The 21,201-nt window shown below is 39.3% G+C and overlaps 1 protein-coding gene across 2 annotated transcripts; it reads right to left on the reverse strand.

Annotated features, from left to right (window-relative positions):
• Positions 1-5,163: 5,163 nt before the first annotated feature.
• Positions 5,164-21,098, reverse strand: clcn7 (chloride voltage-gated channel 7). Of its 2 annotated transcripts, XM_022756983.1 has the most exons (25): positions 20,879-21,098; positions 19,703-19,780; positions 17,921-17,986; positions 17,461-17,526; positions 17,189-17,321; positions 16,813-16,922; positions 16,143-16,223; positions 15,945-16,007; positions 15,651-15,734; positions 15,318-15,411; positions 14,323-14,387; positions 13,993-14,109; positions 13,848-13,902; positions 13,590-13,650; positions 12,450-12,591; positions 11,334-11,427; positions 11,035-11,204; positions 10,483-10,534; positions 10,080-10,207; positions 9,281-9,366; positions 8,945-9,077; positions 8,419-8,478; positions 8,144-8,320; positions 7,001-7,081; positions 5,164-6,862 (listed from the first exon to the last, which is right to left on the reverse strand). In XM_022756983.1, exons 1-25 carry the CDS (start codon positions 20,990-20,992, stop codon positions 6,776-6,778), a joined length of 2,397 nt encoding a protein of 798 aa, XP_022612704.1. In that variant the 5' UTR covers positions 20,993-21,098; the 3' UTR covers positions 5,164-6,775. The 2 variants fall into 2 exon arrangements, with proteins under 2 accessions (XP_022612704.1, XP_022612705.1); XM_022756984.1 differs by lacking the exon at positions 19,703-19,780.
• Positions 21,099-21,201: the final 103 nt, after the last annotated feature.

Consider the following 21,201-nt stretch of genomic DNA (forward strand, 5'->3'; position numbering starts at 1 on the left):
GTCAATGAATCTGCTGATTATTTTAATTTTAACTTCATATAATCTTTATTTAATCAGGCACTCATTGAGATTAAAATCTCTTTCTCTTTTTATCCAAAGAGACCTCAGGACAAGAAGCAGTCACAAAAGACGATTAACAAAGACAACAAAACTACACATTGTTCATTTGTAAAATGTCAGAACACGTTTTCCTGGAGCGCCTAGTGCTATCTTCAAATTGTTTTTATCCACAGACCCAAAACCCAAAGCTCTCAGTTTACTGTCATGTAAAACAAAGAAAAACTTGAAATCCTCATATCAGAGAAGCTGGAATCAGCAAAAATGTGGAAAAATGACTTAAATATAAAAATGTATCTGTTATCAAAAGAGGAGGCGATTCATTTTCTGTTGAGCAATGAAACTAACTGATCAACTCATCTGACATGTCACTAGGAAAAGCACAGGTGTGAATAATAACTTTAATTCTGGTGTTGTTCGCACTGTCACAGCGTACTGGGACACTTGAACAGAACCGAGAAAAAGGACTATTTTAATAGAATATGTTAAAACGTTCTCTGAGATATACTCAAACAAACAGAACCAGAGAAATGACCTCCTGGGTAGGTAATAATTCAGTGACAGAAAGGCTTTGTTACTCTTTAAGCTGTCGCCTCTATAAGAATAGTCAGCCTAGGGCTGCTCAATTATGGCAAAAATAATAATCACAATTATTTTAATCAATATTGAGATCACGATTATTCAACACGATTTCTCATTGACTTTGGAAAAAAACTGAATATAAAAAAGTTATTTCAAAACAAGCGTGGTGTTGTTGTTGTGTAGTTAATTCTTTCATACACGAAATAACCCAGCTGGACGTCAATGTAACGTCACAAAGATCATCAAATTTTAGTTGGAAATGAAAATCGGGTTGACGTCAAAACCCAACATTTGTTTGACATCAACATCCAACATTGATCTGATATTGAATTTTAGTAAGAAATCAACATCCGGTTGACGTCAAAAAAAAATTCTAAGATGAGAAAAGACAGTCTTAAAAATATTAGAGATGTGCTTTTGGAAGTAGAGATCGGTTTCTGACATGCTCACATGGTTTTACAGATATAAGAACGTCACATTTTTTTTATCATTTGTTTTTTATTTTTATTTTGTTATGCTTTAGTTATAACAGAATTAACATTGCTTGTATGGGGGGGCAGAGAGAGGGAGGGAGAGAGAGAGGGAGGGAAGAGAAAGAAGGGAAATAAGGTAAAAGAAAGGGTAAGAATTAAGGATATTATGCTTGTCCAGATCATTAGTTTTTGGACTTCTGCTTAACAGCATTTCGAATGGGCGGGAGACGAGTGTTTGAAGGCGCTACAAAGGGTTGCTGGGGCAAGATGTGGACCCTCCAGTTGAATCCTCTACAGCTTTACCCTTTTTGATAATGGGTGGCAGGCAGGTCGGCCCCAGATTGTGCTGGTCCGTGTCTGTGTCTTCAGACCTGATTGGCTTGTTCTTCTGCTTGTTCTCTCGTTTCTTCTTCTGTCCATTGACACATACATGCTTAGGTATTGCAGCACTCTTCTTGGAGACGACAGGTGCAGAGGGGCGGCAGGTACATTGCCAGTGGATGCCTTTGTTCTCTCCACATTTGGGCTGAGGTTTTTTATTATTTTTTATAATTTTCACAGGTTTAGGCCAGGACATTCTCATTGGAGGATCGGGGGGGACAGCATAGAGATGACTGAACCCGTCCACACTAAAAGTGGGACCTCCAGTTGAACGGGTCAGCTTCAAATTGCGCTGGTCCCTGCCTGTGTCTTCAGTCCTAATTGCCAGGTTCTTCTGCTCTCTCTCTTCCATCTTCTTCTGTCCATGTGCACTTGCAGTATTCTTCTCCTTCTCCCACTGCTTTACCAGTTCGGCATCTCTTGGAGTCATTTCCTCGCCAAATCCCCATTCCTCCCACAGTTCTAGAGTGGCAACGCCCGGCTTCTCTTTGGTTTCCTTCATTTCCCAAATAAGCCCGTCTAGTAACTTGAAGTCCTCATCGTCGTCGTCTGTGTCCTTCCAGCCAGAGAAACATTTGGGTCTCAGTTTTTTTGTACCTGTTTTCTTTTTCTTACCCACAATTCTTTGATTGCACTTCCTCCGCTTTTCATTCTCTCTCTCCATCTCTAGTCTCAGCTTTTTCTCATGGATCATCTGCCTCTTCCTATTCAGCTTGATCTTCTTCACTTTTTCCCAGATTTCTTCAGGGAGTTGCTCAATTAGGTCGAGCAGTAATGAAACTTGGTGCTCAATGCTACACAGCATCTCCAGGGTGGTGAGGCAGTTCGGTCGCCCATTCACAACTCTGCAATACACTTTTATCACCTTCAAGCCAAGAACATGCAACATAGCATCCTCGTTTGCTGTTTTTAAAGACTCATGGATTAAAATCATCCTATTGAGATAGAAGGCTCTCTTCTTTAGTTTTTCAAGTTCATCACTGCACTCATTTATCTGCAATGTTTGTTTTTCACCTATCTCTTTCATTTTCTTCAATGAGCTGTCATAGTCACGCTGGACATGGGTAAATGCGACACTTCCCTTGTTGGCCCTATCAATCAGGGACATGTTCTGCTCGCTCAGATGCGCCACTATATCAAATACATTTTCAGCTTCAGTATGTTGTTTCTCTTGCTTCTCAGATTCTGAGCTGTCACTAGTCGTTTTAGAACTTGTGCCCAGTTTTTTCATCTTTTCTGCCTGGGCATTCACCCACTCTGAAGTCATCACCTTGCACATAACGCTTTTGTATCTTTTATATTTTTTCAATGTCTCCTTATCCTTGGCATATTTATTTTTCATGGTCTCTATTTCATCTTGTAACTTCTTAATGACAGCATTCTTCTCCTGTTTTAATGCCTGCTGTTTTTCATAAAATGCTTCGGCATCTGCAGCTTTTTTTTCAGTCCTCTGGAGGTACTCTTCGGTTACATGCTCTGTTGTCGCAATCTTTTTTTCAAGGCATTTTATTTGTTGTCTCTCTGCTGCCATGGCCCTGTCCAGCTTCATAATCTTTGAATTGGTCATCTCCACATGTATGTCATGCACTGCTTTCTCTTTTGCCAAGAAGAGCAAGTGCCTTTTTGGAGGATGTTCAATTTTGTCTTGTTCATTCGCAGACATCTTCAGATCAGGACTGATTCTCATTAATACACAGACTACACTAAGAATTTAAGCAACTCCTCTTTAAGTCAAACGTTGGACTTAAAACTGGGCTGTTTTGACGTTTAGTGTTTATGTATAGTGTTTTTATGCTGTGACATCATCACATTCCAGTGCCTTTGATCTTGGCCTATTCCCTATATGACATCACTTCCAGGTGTTTAGCATTTATGTATTCAATGTTTTTATGCTGTGACATCATCACATTCCAGTGCCTCCTGGGCCTATTGCCCGTCTGACATTGGTTGTTTTGTTTTTTTTCACATTAGTTTTCTTCACATTAGTCTGGCTCTCCCAGACGTAGCTCTGGGAGTGGGAGTCTCTGCAGGAGAGACTGTGGGTACCACAGCAGGTGACATGGGAACCCCCTCAGGAGTTGGCCCTCGTGTTTGTTGCTGTGGCGGAGACCTCTGTCTCGTGCAGATGTGTGTAGAGGTATCAGGTGCTGACGGTTGTGTCTCACCACCCCCCGAGGTACATCCACCAAGTAAGACCTCGGAGTGGAGTGGTTTTGGAGAACAGTCCCAGTTATCTTTTCAACCACCACCTATAGCTGTTCTCCTGGTGACAGGGCAGATTTTTGGCACGGTGACACCTGTCATAGTTTGCAGCATCTGACATCCCTTTCTCATTTTCCTTTAAAGTGAAAGCAATGCTGTTTAGCAGGGCAGGAGCCAGCTGAGAGGGAAAAGTTGGCACCGTGGTGCAGAGACGTTGGCCCATATGAAGTTGAGCTGGGCTGTGTCTACACTGGAGAGGTGTGGCTCTGTAGGCGAGTAGAGTCAGGTAGGGGTCTCCTGCCTTGTTCAGGAGGTTTTTCACAGTCTGAACTGCACATTCTGCTTCTCCATTACTTTGTGGAAACCTTGTCCTTGTCACCATACCTTGGTGTCCTTCGTGGAGTTTTGCTAACACGTCTACCGCATCACTGAAGGTATTACGAGCCGTGTGCCTTTCACCAGTAAGCCATCTTTCACTGTGAGAGTAGCTCGCTCTGGCCAGTAGCTTTTTGTCTGCTTCGTCGTCCAAACAGTACATTAAAGTATTCACCTGATTCTCCTCAGAGCTTAAGGTTAAGTTGCTCGGTTGGCAGAATCTGTGTATCCATTATGTCCACTTATGCGGCTTGAAAAAATCAAAGGGTCCTGGTGGCTGAATGCTAAATGTAGCGCTGGGTGTGTTAGACCCCCTGCGCTCATCCTCACTGTTACTTATTTGACTTGCTCACCGATCTCCTTCTTCTTCATCTCGGTAGACGTATCGTCCTGACGTGGGCTCACTGAATTTCTGACACAATGTCATGTTTTAATAAACATAAGTTCAAGAGACTCACAGGTAACTTCCCATGTTCCCCTTTGATGAACCTGAACCGTTCTATGATCGCCTCGTGTTGCCCGTAAATATAGAGCGGGGCCTCCATTTTAATCCAGTGGAGCCAGAAAGATTAATGTGCGACATTAAAGCACATTTATCTAAAAAAAAACAACAAAAAAAACAGCAGCAGTGAAATAGTCTGACTTATGTTTAGCCACACTTAACCATAAAGGCCTGGTTGATGTAGAGCTGCTGAGATGGTCACTCTTCCTTTGTGTCACAATACTTTGTGAGGCCACTGTTATGTGATCTGTAACTTTGCTGCATTTAATACCAGCACTGTGGACTGGACTGGATCATGGACTGCCACTTACCAGCAATATTAATATAAAATGGGACTTTGATTGTTGGCAGTTGAGTAATTTGGCATCTCTGGGTAAGTCTCTCCACAGCACTGACTGTTCTTATCCAAACTTTTTCTGACATCTAGTGGAGACAGAGAGAAGAGCTTTTAGGGATTAGTGTGTGTGTGTGTGTGTGTGTGTGTGTGTGTGTGTGTGTGTGTGTGAGAAATGATTGACAGTGCTCATATATTTCTTTTTTTGCTACACATGATAGTGTATTTCTTGCAATCAAACAGACATCAAACTCATATTACAATAGATAAATTTCAACTTTATTAATTCACAAAAGGCTCATCCAGTGGTTATAAAATAGAGCATAGTCAATATTTTAACATTTTAACTTTTCAACAAAGACCACAAAGGAGACCAAATCAAAGTGTAGAAACAATGAAGTGCACAACGTAAACAATTAACACTGGTAATTGAAGAAGTGTTAATTTACAAATAATAATAAAATAATTATAAATCAGAATATTTGTATTTTGTGCGGTAGCCTGGCTGCGTAATGCAAGGATAAATTGATTAGTTCAAAGAGCAGATGCATGGTAAACAAAGTTTTACATTCACACAGAGCTTCACAGGGGACAATCCTTGGTAAACCACTTTCCCATTCACTTGAATGGGGGAGTGGTCTCTCACTTTTGGACCCCACTGTAGAAAGACGAAGAGGAAGGAGGATCTGTATCTACAAGTACTGACACATCTGTCTCTTGCTCAAACTTCCTCAAACTGCATCTTGTGCCCAAATCAGACAAATGTCAAACAATCAGGTGACCATCATGTCTCCTCTCCTTTCTTGAATCTTGTTATGTGATGTGAAACACAGACTTTCTTTGCAAACCATAAACTTAAAACTAAAAAAAAAAAGTAGTCAACATCAACAATAAATAACATTCTTTCAGTGCAAAACTACACAAAAAATTGGAAAATACTAAATTTGCAAACATTGCCAAAGAAAACCTTAAAATGAATTGTGAATTTCTGACTCCTGAACACGAACACTCACTCAACTTCAAATCGTTTTCACCACAAACCAGTTTAAATGTCTTGTTGTCCAGTTCAATAGCAAGACATAAAATGCATCCACCTGAATTATTTAAAAATATAATTAATCAGTGTTTCCATATAGGGAATGAATTGATGGATCCAATGATTAATAATGTATCACTGCATTATCACATTACTTCATAAGGGAACTAACAAGCTAGTGTTTGTGTGACATTGAGTAAGAACAGACAGAGAGACGTGTGCTGATGCTTTTATGAACAAAACAAAGGAAAAGATTTTCTGTTTTCCAGTTAACACAGATCAAACTGACTTTTCTCACCTGGGTTCCTCAAATGTATCATTATTACCATTCATTTTTATTATTTATTATTATGGTTCATTTTATTTTTATCGATTCAATTCATTTTACCCCATTCATAAAATGTCTTGAATGAGGTCTATGAAAACATATGAAACTCCAATCATTTTTCTAACAGTCCTGTGCTAAACTGTCATTTGATGCCTCAGCACAGCAGCCGCCAAAAAGAAACTGATACTAATAACGGAGGTCTTGGATAAAACCAGCGCTCAGATCCTGTGACTGTAAATCATTTTTACACCAGGAGCAGTTAAGACATTTAAATGTGACTTTTTCTTAATATCCCAGGCTTGTAAATGGGGAGGGGGTTGCCGTGTGTTGTCTTGGTGACCATTTTGGCATCAAAAAATAAAAGTGATCTCTTCGCCCTCAATAGTATCCTTTTGGGCTGCATAGCTGGTGGTCAACAGCTTTATGAGGCATCAGGTGGTCACAGTTCATATGTGTGTGTGTGTGTGTGTGTGTGTGTGTGTGTGTGTGTGTGTGTGTGTGTGTACTATGTCTGGGCCAGCTGAAGTTCCTCCAGTCCATGTTTGCCCAGGTGATATCTGGCCAAGTCTTTCCTGGTCACCAGTCCAACCACCTGCAGAGGGTCACAAACCAAAAGTGTAACGTCAGAACTACCGTTGTCGTCGTCGTTATCGTCTTGTCAAACATAAAGAAGAGGACACACAGGAAAATAAAACAAGACATATAGGGATAGACGGGAACACACTCTTACCCTGTTCTCATCATCCGCTACCACCAGGTGTCTGAGTCCCAGAGCTCTGAATAGCTTAAACACACGAGGAAGAGATGTTTCCTGCAAACAAACAGCCTCATCTAAGTTCAACTTCATTTATACTTTACCACACTTTACTTTTAAACTTTACCACAAACAAGCTTAAGAGGGTTTTCAAAGAGAGAGAAAAAAAACTACAAGGGACAAGGAAACTGAGAAAGAGAAAAACCAAACTAGACTTCATGAGCCCAACAATTACAGTAGTGAAAAAAATAAACAACAACAACAACAACAGAGCAGTGTAGACATTACAAGCCTGAAACTTTGCATTTAACAATTTACACCGAGAAAAAAGATTCTGATTAACAAGAATTACTTGCGGTTGTATGGCTCTGTCAATCAGTCAAGTTGCAGTTTACATCCATGTCTGTCCAGACTCATTTAATATATGTAATGAAGACTTTTGAAGGAATTTAATATGATGTTGTAGTGAAGTTGACCTTTGATTTTTTGGATATAAAATGTCGTCACTCCATTATTTTACCCTATTTGTGTTATATTGTGTCATAATTAGCATATGAATTTGTGAGGGTCCATAAACATGTTTTGTGAGGTCACAGTGACCTTTGACCAGTAATTTCTAATCACTTCATCCTCGAGTCCGAGTAAATGTTTGTTCCAAATTTGAAGAAATTCCTGCAAGGCTTTACAGAGATATTGGGTTCACGAGAATGAAACAGACGGACGACATGAAAACATAATGGAGGCATAACAGTCCACCAGCACAATCTCCACTTTGCACAGTTCTCAAAACAAACACATGGACTTCTGAGAATTTCCAGATTTCCTAGACTACTTTGAAAATAAGCTACAAAACCTTGCTTTCAAAGCAACTCACGATAAGTGAAATCCCACTGAGATATTGCGTTTTCATTAGTGACAGTCATGGCTGCATTGTGTTTTCAGGTTGTTCCCGTTGTAATAAAATTGTGGCCTTCGATAGGGACCATATATTTAAACATTTTATGACTTGGCATCACTGTAACCAGTTTCAAATTATAATCCTCATAGAAAGGAAATCTGCACTATTGGAGTGCACTATGTCTGTGTGTGTGTGTGTGTGTGTGTGTGTGTGTGTATTACCTGTGGTACTGTGTAAGGTGTTGCGTTCATGAACTCAGTGAGGTCCATCATACACTCCCTCTCATCCTGGGAGACGTGGATGCTCTGGATTGGGGGGAAGCGGGGATAGGCGTCCCTGAAGTCTTTCAACTGCAGCTTCCTGTGGGTCAGCCGGGACCGGGCCAACTCCACAAAAACCTGCCAGGACAGAGCAGGAGCAAAAAGTGAGTGATTAAAATGTCACAATGATTTATCTAAGAATATTGTCAACATCTTCCTTCTGTTGATGATGTTACCTTGTGCTTGAGAAGAACAATGAGTTGAGAGCGGAGGATGAGCCCACAGAGTTTTGCTGGCTGAACAGGAGAGAAGAACAAATGAAGGTGTGATTAATGAAAGAAACAGTTTCTGTTTGCACTGAGGCTCATTTATAAAATTAAACTCCTTTGTTAAACAGTATTATTAGTCTAGGATGCCAGGAATTGTCTTTGAGTTATTGTGATTATGTGCTTCATGTTAATTTTCTTATCATCAATTTACTTTGTTGTACTTCCAAATGTATTAATTTCCTACAGAATGGGAACTCAAAAGTGTATTCCTTATGAGGAGGAAGTGAGCAGTAGCCGCGGTCATAACGGTTTCAAACACATCTCTAAATAAATACTGATCATTAGTAAATAAATAAATAAAGGCATCTTAAGAGGGACCAATTATGTCAATATAGAAAGTACTGTGTGGGAGATATTAAATATTTATATTAATGACTATGCGTAATAAACATAACAAAATTTCAATAACAGCACACAAGAGATCATACAGTACCTCATCACTCCCAGAAACCTGCACGACGACAGGAAAGCCGTTGTGATTGGTGGATGTGTTGCTAAGGGTGTCCACAATGGTTCCCACCTTCTCTATCCTGTTTAAACAGGTGACTGGAGAACTCATCACCTCTCTGGATGGGGGATATAGGGGGAGGAGATGCAAAGAGGAAGAGTAACAGCGAGGATGATGATGGTGACATGACAAAGAAATATTAGCAAATCTAATGACAGAATAAGAAAACGCAAACTGGCAAAAAACTCACACCCCCGGATGTTTTAAATATAAGAGTCATCCAATCAAAATGTCTCTCACACAAATCAGACAGGACCTTACCTGGCAGTCAGCCAGTGGGAGGTGGCAGGAGCCTCCCAGTGTAGGAAGGGAACACTCTGCAGCTTAATGTGGATGTCATACAGACCCTAAAGCAGAGGAGACGGGTTACAGACACGGCCTTTATCCCAATTCATACTGCACACTGTCTGTACAGAGTGTGCTCTATATACTGCACCTAACTTTGGAATTAAACCAGACATTATTTTCATTATTGATTTATGTGATGATTATTTCTTTTGATTAATGCAGGAAATTGTCACATTTGAAGCTGTAATCAGAGAATATTTGCCTTTTTTTTCTTGAAAAATGACTGAAACAACTTATCACAGTTACCACAATAGATACCAATTAATTTTCTGTTCAATTGTTGCAGCTGTACTTATTGTTTGTTGTTTTTGCAGATATTATACAAGAAATAAACACACTTGACTGTTTTATACCAACAGGAAAAGTCACCATAAATATGCACTGTTGAACGCCTGGGAATTTAGAATGACAATGGCAACTAAACTTCATGAAGAGGAGGAAAAATATCTTTTGTCAGATTTATTTTTCTATTCCTCTGGAGCCAGTCCACCACCAGCTACAAGTGTAACTGTAAGTAGCTCCTCCACTTCATTCGACAGTGTGTGTGTGTGTGTGTGTGTGTGTGTGTGTGTGTGTGTGTGTGTGTGTGTTCTGTACATGAAAAACTGTGGGACCTTTTGTTGGTTCCTCCTTTCTGTGTTGAATTCTGTGGTGAATAAAATGGGACATACAGGGAGGTGGGAACAAAGTGTGTCTCTGCCTCTTTACTCACTTCTACAAAGTAGTCTCCTACTATCTTGGCAGTGATGAGGACGAGCATGATGGGAAAGCCGTATGTGACATTTCCTGTAGCCTCCACCATGATGACAGTCAGACTGAGAGTCATCCTCACAATGCCACCTGAGGAAAGCATTGCATTATTACTAGTACTAAACTTTTTATCTTAGATTGATATCAAAAGTTTTACAAAGCATTTAACAGAATAGATTCTTTAAAAAATTAGTTATTATGGATTATTTAAAAAAAAAAAGAGTTTGAAGTGGAAAGACAATGTAGTATTCACAGCTCATTGTGATTGGTTTTTTCATTTCTTATTTCCTGCTACACACTCCAAGCTAAACAAGAACTATATATATGTATATATATATAGATAAATAAGGTTTACAGTCACTCACCTAACTGAGCTGCAGCTCCAATCAAGGCATATTTACCAGGGTCAGCCCAAATCTAACAAAACACACACAGCAAGAGTAAAAACAGCATTCCCTATTTGATCATGTATGTTATTAGCTAAATGTATATATTTTTTATTCATTTGTTATTTTTCTTCTTTTGTAAAGGCAACATTCAGCTGTGAAAACCAGTGTGAATGCCAGCTAACAGCTGAAACAGTGAAATGAGCTGAGCACTGCTCTCAAGTTTAAGCAAAAGGTAAAAAAAAAAAAATTAAAATTAAAAAGCAGGATAATTACAATATGGAAAACACTGCACATTTGTACAAAAGTGAGCTTTGGCAGTAAGTAGCACAGAGGTTTTATAGTTACGTAGCCAAATAACACAGATCAGGTTCAATAAGGTTGTTACAGCCTCCCTAAACACACAGGCTCAACTGGAGAGCAGAACAATATAAAGGATGCCAAGAAAAGAGAACCAGTTTTATTTTAAACATAATAAACGAAGACACCAACTTGAACTCGATCCTACAGATCAAAGCATACCACACTAACCGAGAAAGAGGTGATGGAGGCTAGCAGTATACCACACAATCTCCCCCAGGCTGCTCCAATTAGCAAAGACGGGATGAAAACTCCAGCAGACACCGCCAGGCCGTAGGTCCAACACGCCAAGAAGAAATAGGTCAGAGTGAACAAGCCCAGGGTCAGAGGATTGTAGCTTCCTAAAAATAAATAAATAAATCAAGAGGTGACTAAGAGAATGATTCCATATGCTTCCCTGCACATAGATCCATATACAAAGTGAGCAATGTTTATTTCAGCAAGCTTCCTCTACTTTAGCACAGCGTTACCTGGCTGGTTGTGGAAGAGACTGCGGACACTTCTCTCAGGAGTGTTGAAGAAGGCTGTTGCCATGGAGTTATACTCTCCATCTGCACAGAACAACTAGAAAAAGAAAGAAAATGATGAAAGAGACAAAACAAGAGAAAGAAGGAGAGACACTAAGAGTCCATCTCTCACTGTGCTCTTGTGTCTTTGATGAAGTTTTTAAGTGCCATCTACCAGCTGACATGATTCTAAAACACAGGGCTTTAGCACAGATATGGATCAGTGAAAGATTACAAATCATATTTGGTGTTGTCGTGGATCAGTAGTCAAAAGTGCATTAAATGTAAACATGTCCTAGATTTCAATCTTTCCTTTTTCAAGTTATTTCTGTCTCTGCTCAATATTTCATCTGTCCCATAATGTATCTAATAAAATATGAGAAAAACTAATTCACCAAGATGTAATATTTGCTATTTATTTATGTAGCACTGCCTCTAGTATTTGGACAAGGCAAAGAGTCCACAGCCATGCAAGCAGCTCTGTAAAGCTATGATTTAGCATGCTAATATGCTCACAATGATAAAGCTAACACACTAATGTTAAGGACATATAATGTAGGATGTTAGCATGCTAACATTTGCCAATTAGGTCCAAAAACAAGTTGTTAGTTTTGGACAAATGAAAATGTTGCCCTGATGATATTAACACTCATCCTAAAGAGGGACATGAATGTGACCAAATTGCAATCCATCCAGTAGCTCTCAAAACATTTCACTCAGAACCGTAAATGGTGAAAGAAAAGTGTCATACTATCAGCATTGTTCTCATGACATTTACTGCTGGTAAAGCTTATTGAGCTGAAACTGTACCATCTGATTGAAAATAGAAAGCACTTACGCACTGTGAGAGGGATACATCTTATCTGAATCTGCACGCGTATAATTTGCTAAACCATGCACATCGAACACATAGTCCACTTTAAATATGATGCATGACTGGGCTTGTGACACCAGCTAACTAATTATTGCCCAGTTTTAGCTTTATTACACATCATCATCCAAATCAAGAGAAGCTGACAGGAGATTGTTTTCAGACTGCTGAAAAAAGGTGACACATGTCAGAGGTGTGGGTGTGTGCACCTGCAGTGGATACTCCTCAGTGTGCTCTGGCCCCAGAGGCTGACAGTCATTGGAGAAGTAGATCATGGTGAATGACACCGTTGCCGTCACTGCAGCAACCAACATGGCCTCCATGACTTGCAAACAAGGGCGATGGACGTACCTAACACACACACACACACACACACACACACACACACACACACACACACACACACACACACACACTCAGATGTTTTCCCTCCCACTGTTTTTTTTTTCTCCAATTGCTCCCTTTTTATTTTCTTTTTTTATTATATAGTCCTTTGTTGATCTTTGTTGATCTCAACAATTATTAAAATATATACTTTTATATTTTTATTAATACATTTTTTTGTCTGTCTCCTCAGTTGCTGCACCATAATTATAGATTATTGGTCATTTATTGGAAACACCATACATCACGATGTTAATGGTCTATCAGTCTGCAAGCTTTAGTTACACATATTTATTTACAGTTATTAATTACAGTTATTTAGTTATAACTAATGTAGCTTTTAAGATTGTTTCAAAATCACTATTGTAATTTAATGTTACACAAACATAGACATAATCAAGAGCAACCTCAAATTTGCTTAAATTAAATCTAAAATCAGAAAATGACTGAACATCTTCAGAAAAGAGATGGACTATTTCTTGGTGTTTAAATTAAAAATCAAACCTGATAACAAAAATAATATTAAATCTTCCATTTATTCTTTATTGTTCTATCTATTCTAATTAACAATGAACTCATTGACTGTCAAACTTTTGAAAAAGACATGTTATTCTTAATAACTATGGACATATGCACCACCCAGGGAACCACAAGTGTCAAGTCCGTCTCCCAGTGCTCGTATCTGTTATTGCACCTTGACTATTTTTAATTTTTCAATCACAAGATGTTGATATTCTGAGAAACAGTTTTAATTGCTCACTTGAAAACGTCCTCATTTTCACTTCACTCTGTCTTTGAAAGACAACAACAAAGCTTTCATGCTACCATGTGTTGTTTTTGTTGGCACACGGCACCCACAAGACAATTATCTCATATCTCACCTGACACTTTCTTGAAACATTTCCCTCAAGTTGATAACGATGTTTTTTGTACTTATAAGCATTTGATTCCTTTCTAAACCTTACCTGATCCTGAAGATGGTCAGCCAGTAGTTAAGAACATTGAACAGAGCTCCCAGCAATCCACCTGCACAGGAAAGGGATGAAGAGCAAGAAAATAAAGACACAGAGGTTTCCAAAAAAAAAAAAAAAAAAACACAAGTTAGCTGTTAGGGAAAAGTCGAAATTCTCCTTAATTATACAACTATGAAGTAACAGAATCAAATATGCTGTTAGAAATATGTGAAAGTAACATTACTCATGAAAACAAAAAGGTGTTTTTACCTATAGCTCCCATAGCAATGAACAAGGGAATCTCGTAGAGGTTATAGGCCACACTCTGAGAAAGATCAAAAATACATGTCATGTTTTACTTTCACTAGGGGCATAAAGCTGGAAAAATACATGATCTATAATATAAGTTTCTCACATCACTCTGAAAGCGTCCAAAGTTGATGAGACCTGGGTTTGAAAGGTCTCCGGGATTATTGTGATAGATACTGAGGAAGAAGTTCAGGGTGAAAGTGGAGATCATGGAGGCAAAGAACTGCAGATAAGAACAGAAAAGGGAGGAAAAAACAGAAAAGCTAAAAATCAAAAAGGACAGGTGCGGAACAACAACATTCACAATCTTCATCTATCTACCCACCACTTCATTCTTAATCCAATACAAACCACTTGCTTAGATTTACTCAACAACATTATGCAATTATTAATCATGAGTTTATAATATGGGCACGCGCAGGACGACGTCACTTACTATCCTCCACGTCAGCATCTGGTTCCAGAAAGAAGCTCCCTCCTCCAGAGAGAACAGAACGCCACCTATTGACCAAAGAAACAAAATCACAAAATCCAGTCTTTTCACATAATAGTAACAAACAACAGTGTGAAGCATGTCCACACTAATAGTGGTAATATCTACAGGAATAAATCCTCCATATGTACCAAATGTATAATGCAGCTTTTGCCTACAGCTTTTCTGTCACAAAAACCAGCCATCAGATTTCTTTCCAGATTAAATTTAAGACTTTTAAAGACTTTTTTGATACAACATAGAACATACTTTAGCACCTGTGTTACAATCATACCATCCAAAGTATGTTTTTTTCAGTACTTCCCAGCAGCATATATCCCAGCAATCATTTCTAATGATAAAATGAACGTGACCTGGATCAAGATCTGCAGCATAAAATGGATGAATAATAAATTCTTTTAAAGTTGTTGCTAAAATTGACATTGCCCATTATGAGCTTCCTAGCTGCTGTAGCCAGCAGTGTTTGCTACAGGTCTGATGGTGCTAGTTTCTAGATGTACAACAGCTCACAATCAGAAACATGTTAGAACTAACTTTACTGCTACATTTTAAAACCTGCTGATGATGGTGAGTTAGGCCAGACCAATACAACTGTGCACTTTCAACAGTGTGTTTGTTTGTTTGTAGCTGTATCCAATTAGCAACAGAAGTTCAATTTCTTTCTCAAACCTTAGCTTTGATTTATCCCACAGTTCTCACAATTTTCCAACATTATCATTATCAGTCACATCACGATACACAGCCTGCACCAATCACTGTTTTTCCTTGGAGAACAAGAACTTCAGAGGGAGTTTCCTAACAAGTTTCTAGTTCAGGAATGCAGCCACACTGATATACTGTTGGCTTCCTAGCTAAGCTAAACTGCCCACACAACTAAGGCAGATTAATAACAAAGAACATGTTTATACAGTGCTCCAGCAAGGCAGCTGTGTTTTTACCGACTGGCGCTCCAAAAGCAGCTGAAACTCCGGCAGCAGCTCCGGCAGAAACAAAGTCCCTTTTCTCTGTGTCTCTCCGGAAGTATTCAAAGATCTACAAACACACACACACCAACAATTAGCAGTAGTTATAAATCCTTCTGACCATGGACATTTTTAAAACATGACCAATTAACAGTAATATTTCAAATGGAGGAAATCTCAAATGACTGTTTGTAAGAAGGTAACGCCAATTAAAAGTAGAAATATAATTCGAATTATATATTATACTTCCTATGGCTGAGTAGCCTAAGAGACATACACAGAGCACAGAAAATTGCCACGCATACTGACCTTGAAATCTCTCTTTAAAGAGGTACTCCTGCCCTGGGAGACACCTGCAGCTACAACAGCACCAGAGTGAATCATGGGCCCTTCCTGATGGATTGTGGGTAAACAAAGGACAGGTGTGAAAAGAAATTCTTGGCAGGAATTCAAACATCAAAAAACTTGCACTTACATATCGGGTGAAGTATTAAAGTGGGCCTAAAACACAGCTTGTATCATGTCACTTCATCCTTAATCTGAACAATACAGATCTGACATCTAAGTTATGCATGTTGTATTTTCACTGATGATGGTTTTTACCTTTCCGACAGCAAGACCGCCGACCACTGAACAGATAACGCCACACACTTTCACCATTAGTGTCTGTGGAGGACAAACACACAAAATGTAAGGATAACGAAACAGTGGCTCAAGTACATCTATTAATATGTGCATTTTATGTATGTGTGTGTTTGTGTGTGTGTGTGTGTGTGTGTGTGTGTGTGTGTGTGTGTGTACCTTGAGTCGTACCACCCTGGGAACCTTGACACCATTCAGGTAACATTTTATCTGAGGGATACCACTTCCTGCCGCTATGGGCTGGATGAGACATACGAGGTAGAGGAGGATGAGGGGAAGAGGGGGTGAGAGAAAAAGAGGAGAGTTATATCATAGGTGGTAAAGTTAGTGACTTACAATGTATGTGTATAGGAGTTATGTCTGAGCGTGTGAATATGATCATAGAGTGGTTTATATATTGTATAATGAAACATCACATGATTGTATTAAAAGCTGACATAGCAAACTTGTGGAAATAAAAACCACGACTGAACTTCCTCTTTAATGTGGTTGCAGGAGGAAACATAATGTTCCCAAACAAACAAGTGTGGCTTACTGGACTGGCAGGAATAGAGAAGCACGTGGATTTTTACATATTTTCAGTATTACACACTGTTGAAGGCAATCTGTGCAGACATGCTACTCCATGATTAGTTTTCATTTCCACATCAGTTTGAATGGCTTGTAAATGAGACGCATAACTAGCCTAACTTCTTCAAAATTCATTCTGACACTCGAGGAATGTTGTCAATCACACAAAAGAGGAAGACAACTGTAACATGAAAGTAGTTGTGTTTCCAAAGTTGATATAATTACAGAAAGGTCAAACTATTTCTCCTTTCAGTCTTACCTCAAAAAATGCAACTATGATGGCGCCCCCCATGACAATGGCAGAGTTGAGAACAGCCCAAAGGAGGAGAGAGATAGACAGGCCGCCCACCTCTGTAAACTTCTCTATGTCTGTGTGGTCAGAGGTCAAGGAAAGGTCTCGGGATCCTGATAGCACGTGGCTGGGATTAGCCAAAAATGTCCAAGCTGTTTAGTGGCCAATTATAACACCAGTTAAATGACAGTTAACACTGGGAGGATGAATAACCATCCACCTTGGCAGATAAGAACAGATGCTATTCTATTCTATCAAAATATATGATGACTTGGTGAGCCCTGTCATCTGGTCCTAACATGTTGGCCTGACTAGGTGTGTCATGTACAAATCTTCAGGATACTCTCTTTGACCACTTGGTATTTGAACCCGGCCAGCTCCTCCACTGCGATGTCTATGAAACAGGCGATGAGGCCGGTCAGAAAGCCGATTAGACCACAGACCACCCAGCGACTGATCTCCAGACAGCGGAAGCCCTGAGGACACATGAGCGTGGAGAGACGGAATAAACAGCAGAGAAGAGATGATGAAATTAGAGCAGATAAAAAAAGAATAAAAAACCGTAAAATATTAAGGTGGTATATCATGTTTCCAGGTGATTCCCAGCCCACTTACCATGTAACTCATCCTCCTCTCCTCCTCAAGAAACAGCTGATTTTCAATGTTATCATAGTCCAGACTCTGGAATAAGACACATAGAGTGATGTTTACTGACTGCGCATGTATACACTATATTGGGTCAATGTCAGCAAGCTTATTGCAAATCAAAAATATGATAATACAAAGCTGATTTCATTAACTGCTGCCAGTTTCCAACCTGCTTAAGAAGATTATTGCCCTTTGTGTTGCCACATGTGGTTTGGGTTTCATGGTCTGAAGGGTATTTTTTATACTAGTGTTACTGACTGATTTGACTGTTTTCATCGTTTCCATAATTGTGGAACATAAGGACTCACAAAAAGTAGCGACATTTCAAATCCTAAACATGGAGGCTTTAGTTAATTGTTGAATGTGATCCAGGGTTTCCAGAATCATCTAATAATCAGCATTCTGCTCTGCGAGTGGGCAGACTTACCTCATATTTAAGTGACAGTAGCTTCTCATTGTGAGGGATCTCTTTGGGCCGCCCTCTTAGGGAGTCCTGAAGGGGGAAAAAATGCAGAAAAAAAAAACAGAGGTGACTACACCAACACTGACCTTTGACCTCTGACCTGTTGAATCATGTGAGGGATGGCAAGGAGCTGGGAACTAAGTTTTTAGAGGGAATCAGACATTTTTGACGGAACAGGAGTGAGCACAGCAGAATTTCACAAGCATTTGAAACAACATCAGAAAGGTATTTTTACACTAAAAAGACACTTCCAAAGACAAAGAGAGGACACGTTTGACAGACTTAAACTTGACTTAACTTGTGCATGAATAATGAAGCAGATAGGAGATGCAGTGACAAACTGCTCCAGTGTTTCCTCCAGAACTTTTAGATTAGAAATCTCAGATATAGAACTCAGGTCTACAGCTAAGAAAGGAAGAGTTCTTGTTAATGCAGACTGTTTAGTGTTGAAGGAAATACTGGTGCAAATGAGTGTATCCCGACATGCATACAAGCCAGCTACAGGCAATTTAAAAGTACTTCAATTCACATATACATGCAATGTTAAGTGGGCTTCTGCCACACAGCTGTGGCCCATCTCTACAGCCACACAATACGCAGCGACTAAAGAAACTAAACAAAGTAACCGACATTCACAAACACACTGGAAACAAACTTCTGTTTGCAGCAAACAAGAATCAAGCAGATCACATGCACAGCGTGACATTCCCATCAGCCAGTGAAAACAGAATTGAATCTGATGGTTTCTGTCACAGAGGGAAACGGGCGCGACGTATTAAACGACCTATAAACTTGGTGACGCCCAAATAGCCTCAAGCATTACTCATATGGTCCTGTACAGTGTTGTCTTGATGATAGCCTAAAGCAGAACAAATTAATTTAAATAACTTGAAGTCATTCTTTGTCCTTATGAGTTTTTTATATTGCCTGATTGATCTTACTATAACTGTGTTAAGAGCCGTACAAATAAACTTGATTAAATCCGACTCTGTTGTAGGCTCAAGCAAACATATTTATGCGTCTTCGGCTTCACATTTACAGCACAATTTCAGAGTGTTTTGATAAAGTGTTGGCTAAGCTGCCTGTTACTCTGAACAGTATCTGTTTTTTTCATCAGTGACCAGTGTGGGGAATCAGTTTTCTGAAAACAAAATACTAAATACCATAAATTCATCATTTGCAATGTTTCAGTGGAAACCATCAGACAGTTTCCAAACACGTGCCTTTTCTCATGCACGCTGGATGAGTCAAGCGTTGCTGTGTCGATTTGGCCAGTTATGAGACCATTTCTGTGTCAGCTTTCCCACCTTAGGCTTTAGCTGTATTCAGCAAGAAGATGCTGAGCTTAAATTAAATAAATTACGGTGTGATTCCTAAACTTTATCTCAGAGTGTACCTCATAAATCGGGCCTTAAAGCTCCATGAGGATACAAAGTCGGTCAGACTAGATTTCCTGTGCCAGACACACATAACAAAACACACATGATGAGCGTGAGGCTAAATAACACTTTATCAACTGTAAATGCCCCATTCAAGGCACTTGATACCTTATGTGTAATTTCAAGATACAAGCAAATTGCTTCTCATTGATTTGGATGACATGAGGTTTTATTATTACGGTAGATGAACTAACTATGTTTCAGGAGTCTAAGAAGTGCTGCTAAGAGTCTTGATGGAGTGATGATCAACAGGAGTGACAGACACAGAGAGACAAGACTGCGATAACGTTTCAAGCTCAGACTTTACCTCATCTGATGTTATCTCCTCTTCCAAATCCACCGTGCTGAGTCTGCCTATCTGAAATATACTGCCTCCTTCAGATGGCTACAGACATCAAAGACAGCAACAGAAATATATATATATGGCTCTGTATAGCAGTTTCTAAGCTGATGTTCATTTAAAATATAAAGTCTTGGGTGGGATCTTTGTGATTTCTAAAAGTGACAGAGAGAAAAGGGCTAAAAACAAATCGTTTTAAGTTGCAAAGTTGGAAATTATAACCATAAAGTCCACAAATAAAGTAATAAAAATTACTCTTGCTGTTATAAAACAATAGGTTCCACTTTCTGATGCTTACAAAACACAGATAACATCTGTATTCTGTAATAGATGTGATTTCAGGTCCAGAGAGGCAAAATAATTAAGTAAAAACTTAATTACAGTCTCTTAAAAGCACTTCAAGTATGGAAACATATAGTAAAAAGGTATGTGATTACATTAACAAAAGAAATGTAGTGCAGTTAGTTTATTTCCATCTTTGGTCCTGATGGTGCAGGAAGGAACTGACTAGTCATGGTGGCTACATTAGAGGAATAAAGGAAGTTGGATTTTCCCATGTTTTCCTATATTAGCTCAACAGCTGCATTTAGTCTAAAGACAACAGGTCTAATTGTTCATGAAATTATCAAAAGGTAGAAATTTTCCTTTTTTAATACTATTCTGCCCTCAAACATCCTGACAGCAACCTTCCAGGATTTAAAATGTGCCAATAACAGGCACAGATGACCTGTGACAGATATTATTAATGTCACCATCAGATCAAGCGAGCTATGATAAACTAGACTCGTTTTTCCAAACTTTCTAAAATATTATCTTTCTAGATAACTGAAGCTAAGTACATGCATCATGTAAGTAATTTAATTAACACTAACTTAATAACTTTCAGCCAGTTACATTCCGCCCCAAACAAAGCTTCTTGTTGCATCCACTACCCGACTGCAAACATGAAAAAAAACACCCAAAAATGAACGTCGCGTATGCGGCAATGCATTAACTTGTAATTCAAGCTGATGACCCATGCGGTATTTAAAAACATGACCCAACATAACCTTAGAATTGTTAATAAAAAATGACACAGCATCTTCGTACTGCTGCTGGAGTCACAGCTGTTAGCTTATCCGTTAGCCAACATGCTAGCTGTACCTGTCTGGAGAGTCTAGGCTGCTCGGAGCCGTTGAGCAGCGGTGTCCCCTCCCCGGCTGGCCCGGACTCGTCGGCTCGGCTGGACCACGACACTTTCTTGGTGATATTGGCCATGGTGGCGTCCGGTAGCTTGCCTTTCTAACTGTCACTAAATTATTTAATTAACAGCAGTTTTTGCTGGCTAACTATTATTTCCCATCTCCCCATGATCATCTGTGTAACTCGTGACGCTTTGTAAGGATCGCATGCAGGGCCAAAAATAATTGTTTGGCGCGTTGCATGTTGGGATTTGTAGTTTTGCTGTTTACGGGCTAAAACTGAAG

The sequence above is a fragment of the Seriola dumerili genome, unplaced genomic scaffold, assembly GCF_002260705.1.
Source record: "Seriola dumerili isolate Sdu_G_001 unplaced genomic scaffold, Sdu_1.0 BDQW01000260.1, whole genome shotgun sequence".
NCBI classification, from domain to species: domain Eukaryota; kingdom Metazoa; phylum Chordata; class Actinopteri; order Carangiformes; family Carangidae; genus Seriola; species Seriola dumerili.

Excerpts from the sequence above, each read along its gene's own strand:
- clcn7 (XM_022756983.1), bottom strand. The coding sequence starts at position 20,992 with ATGGCCAATATCACCAAGAAAGTGTCGTGGTCCAGCCGAGCCGACGAG. Across the intron at positions 11,205-11,333 it reads TCTCTTCCACAACCAGCCAG|GAAGCTACAATCCTCTGACC; the intron begins GTAACGCTGTGC and ends ATTTATTTTTAG. Across the intron at positions 8,479-8,944 it reads AGGTTTCTGGGAGTGATGAG|CCAGCAAAACTCTGTGGGCT; the intron begins GTACTGTATGAT and ends TCTCCTGTTCAG.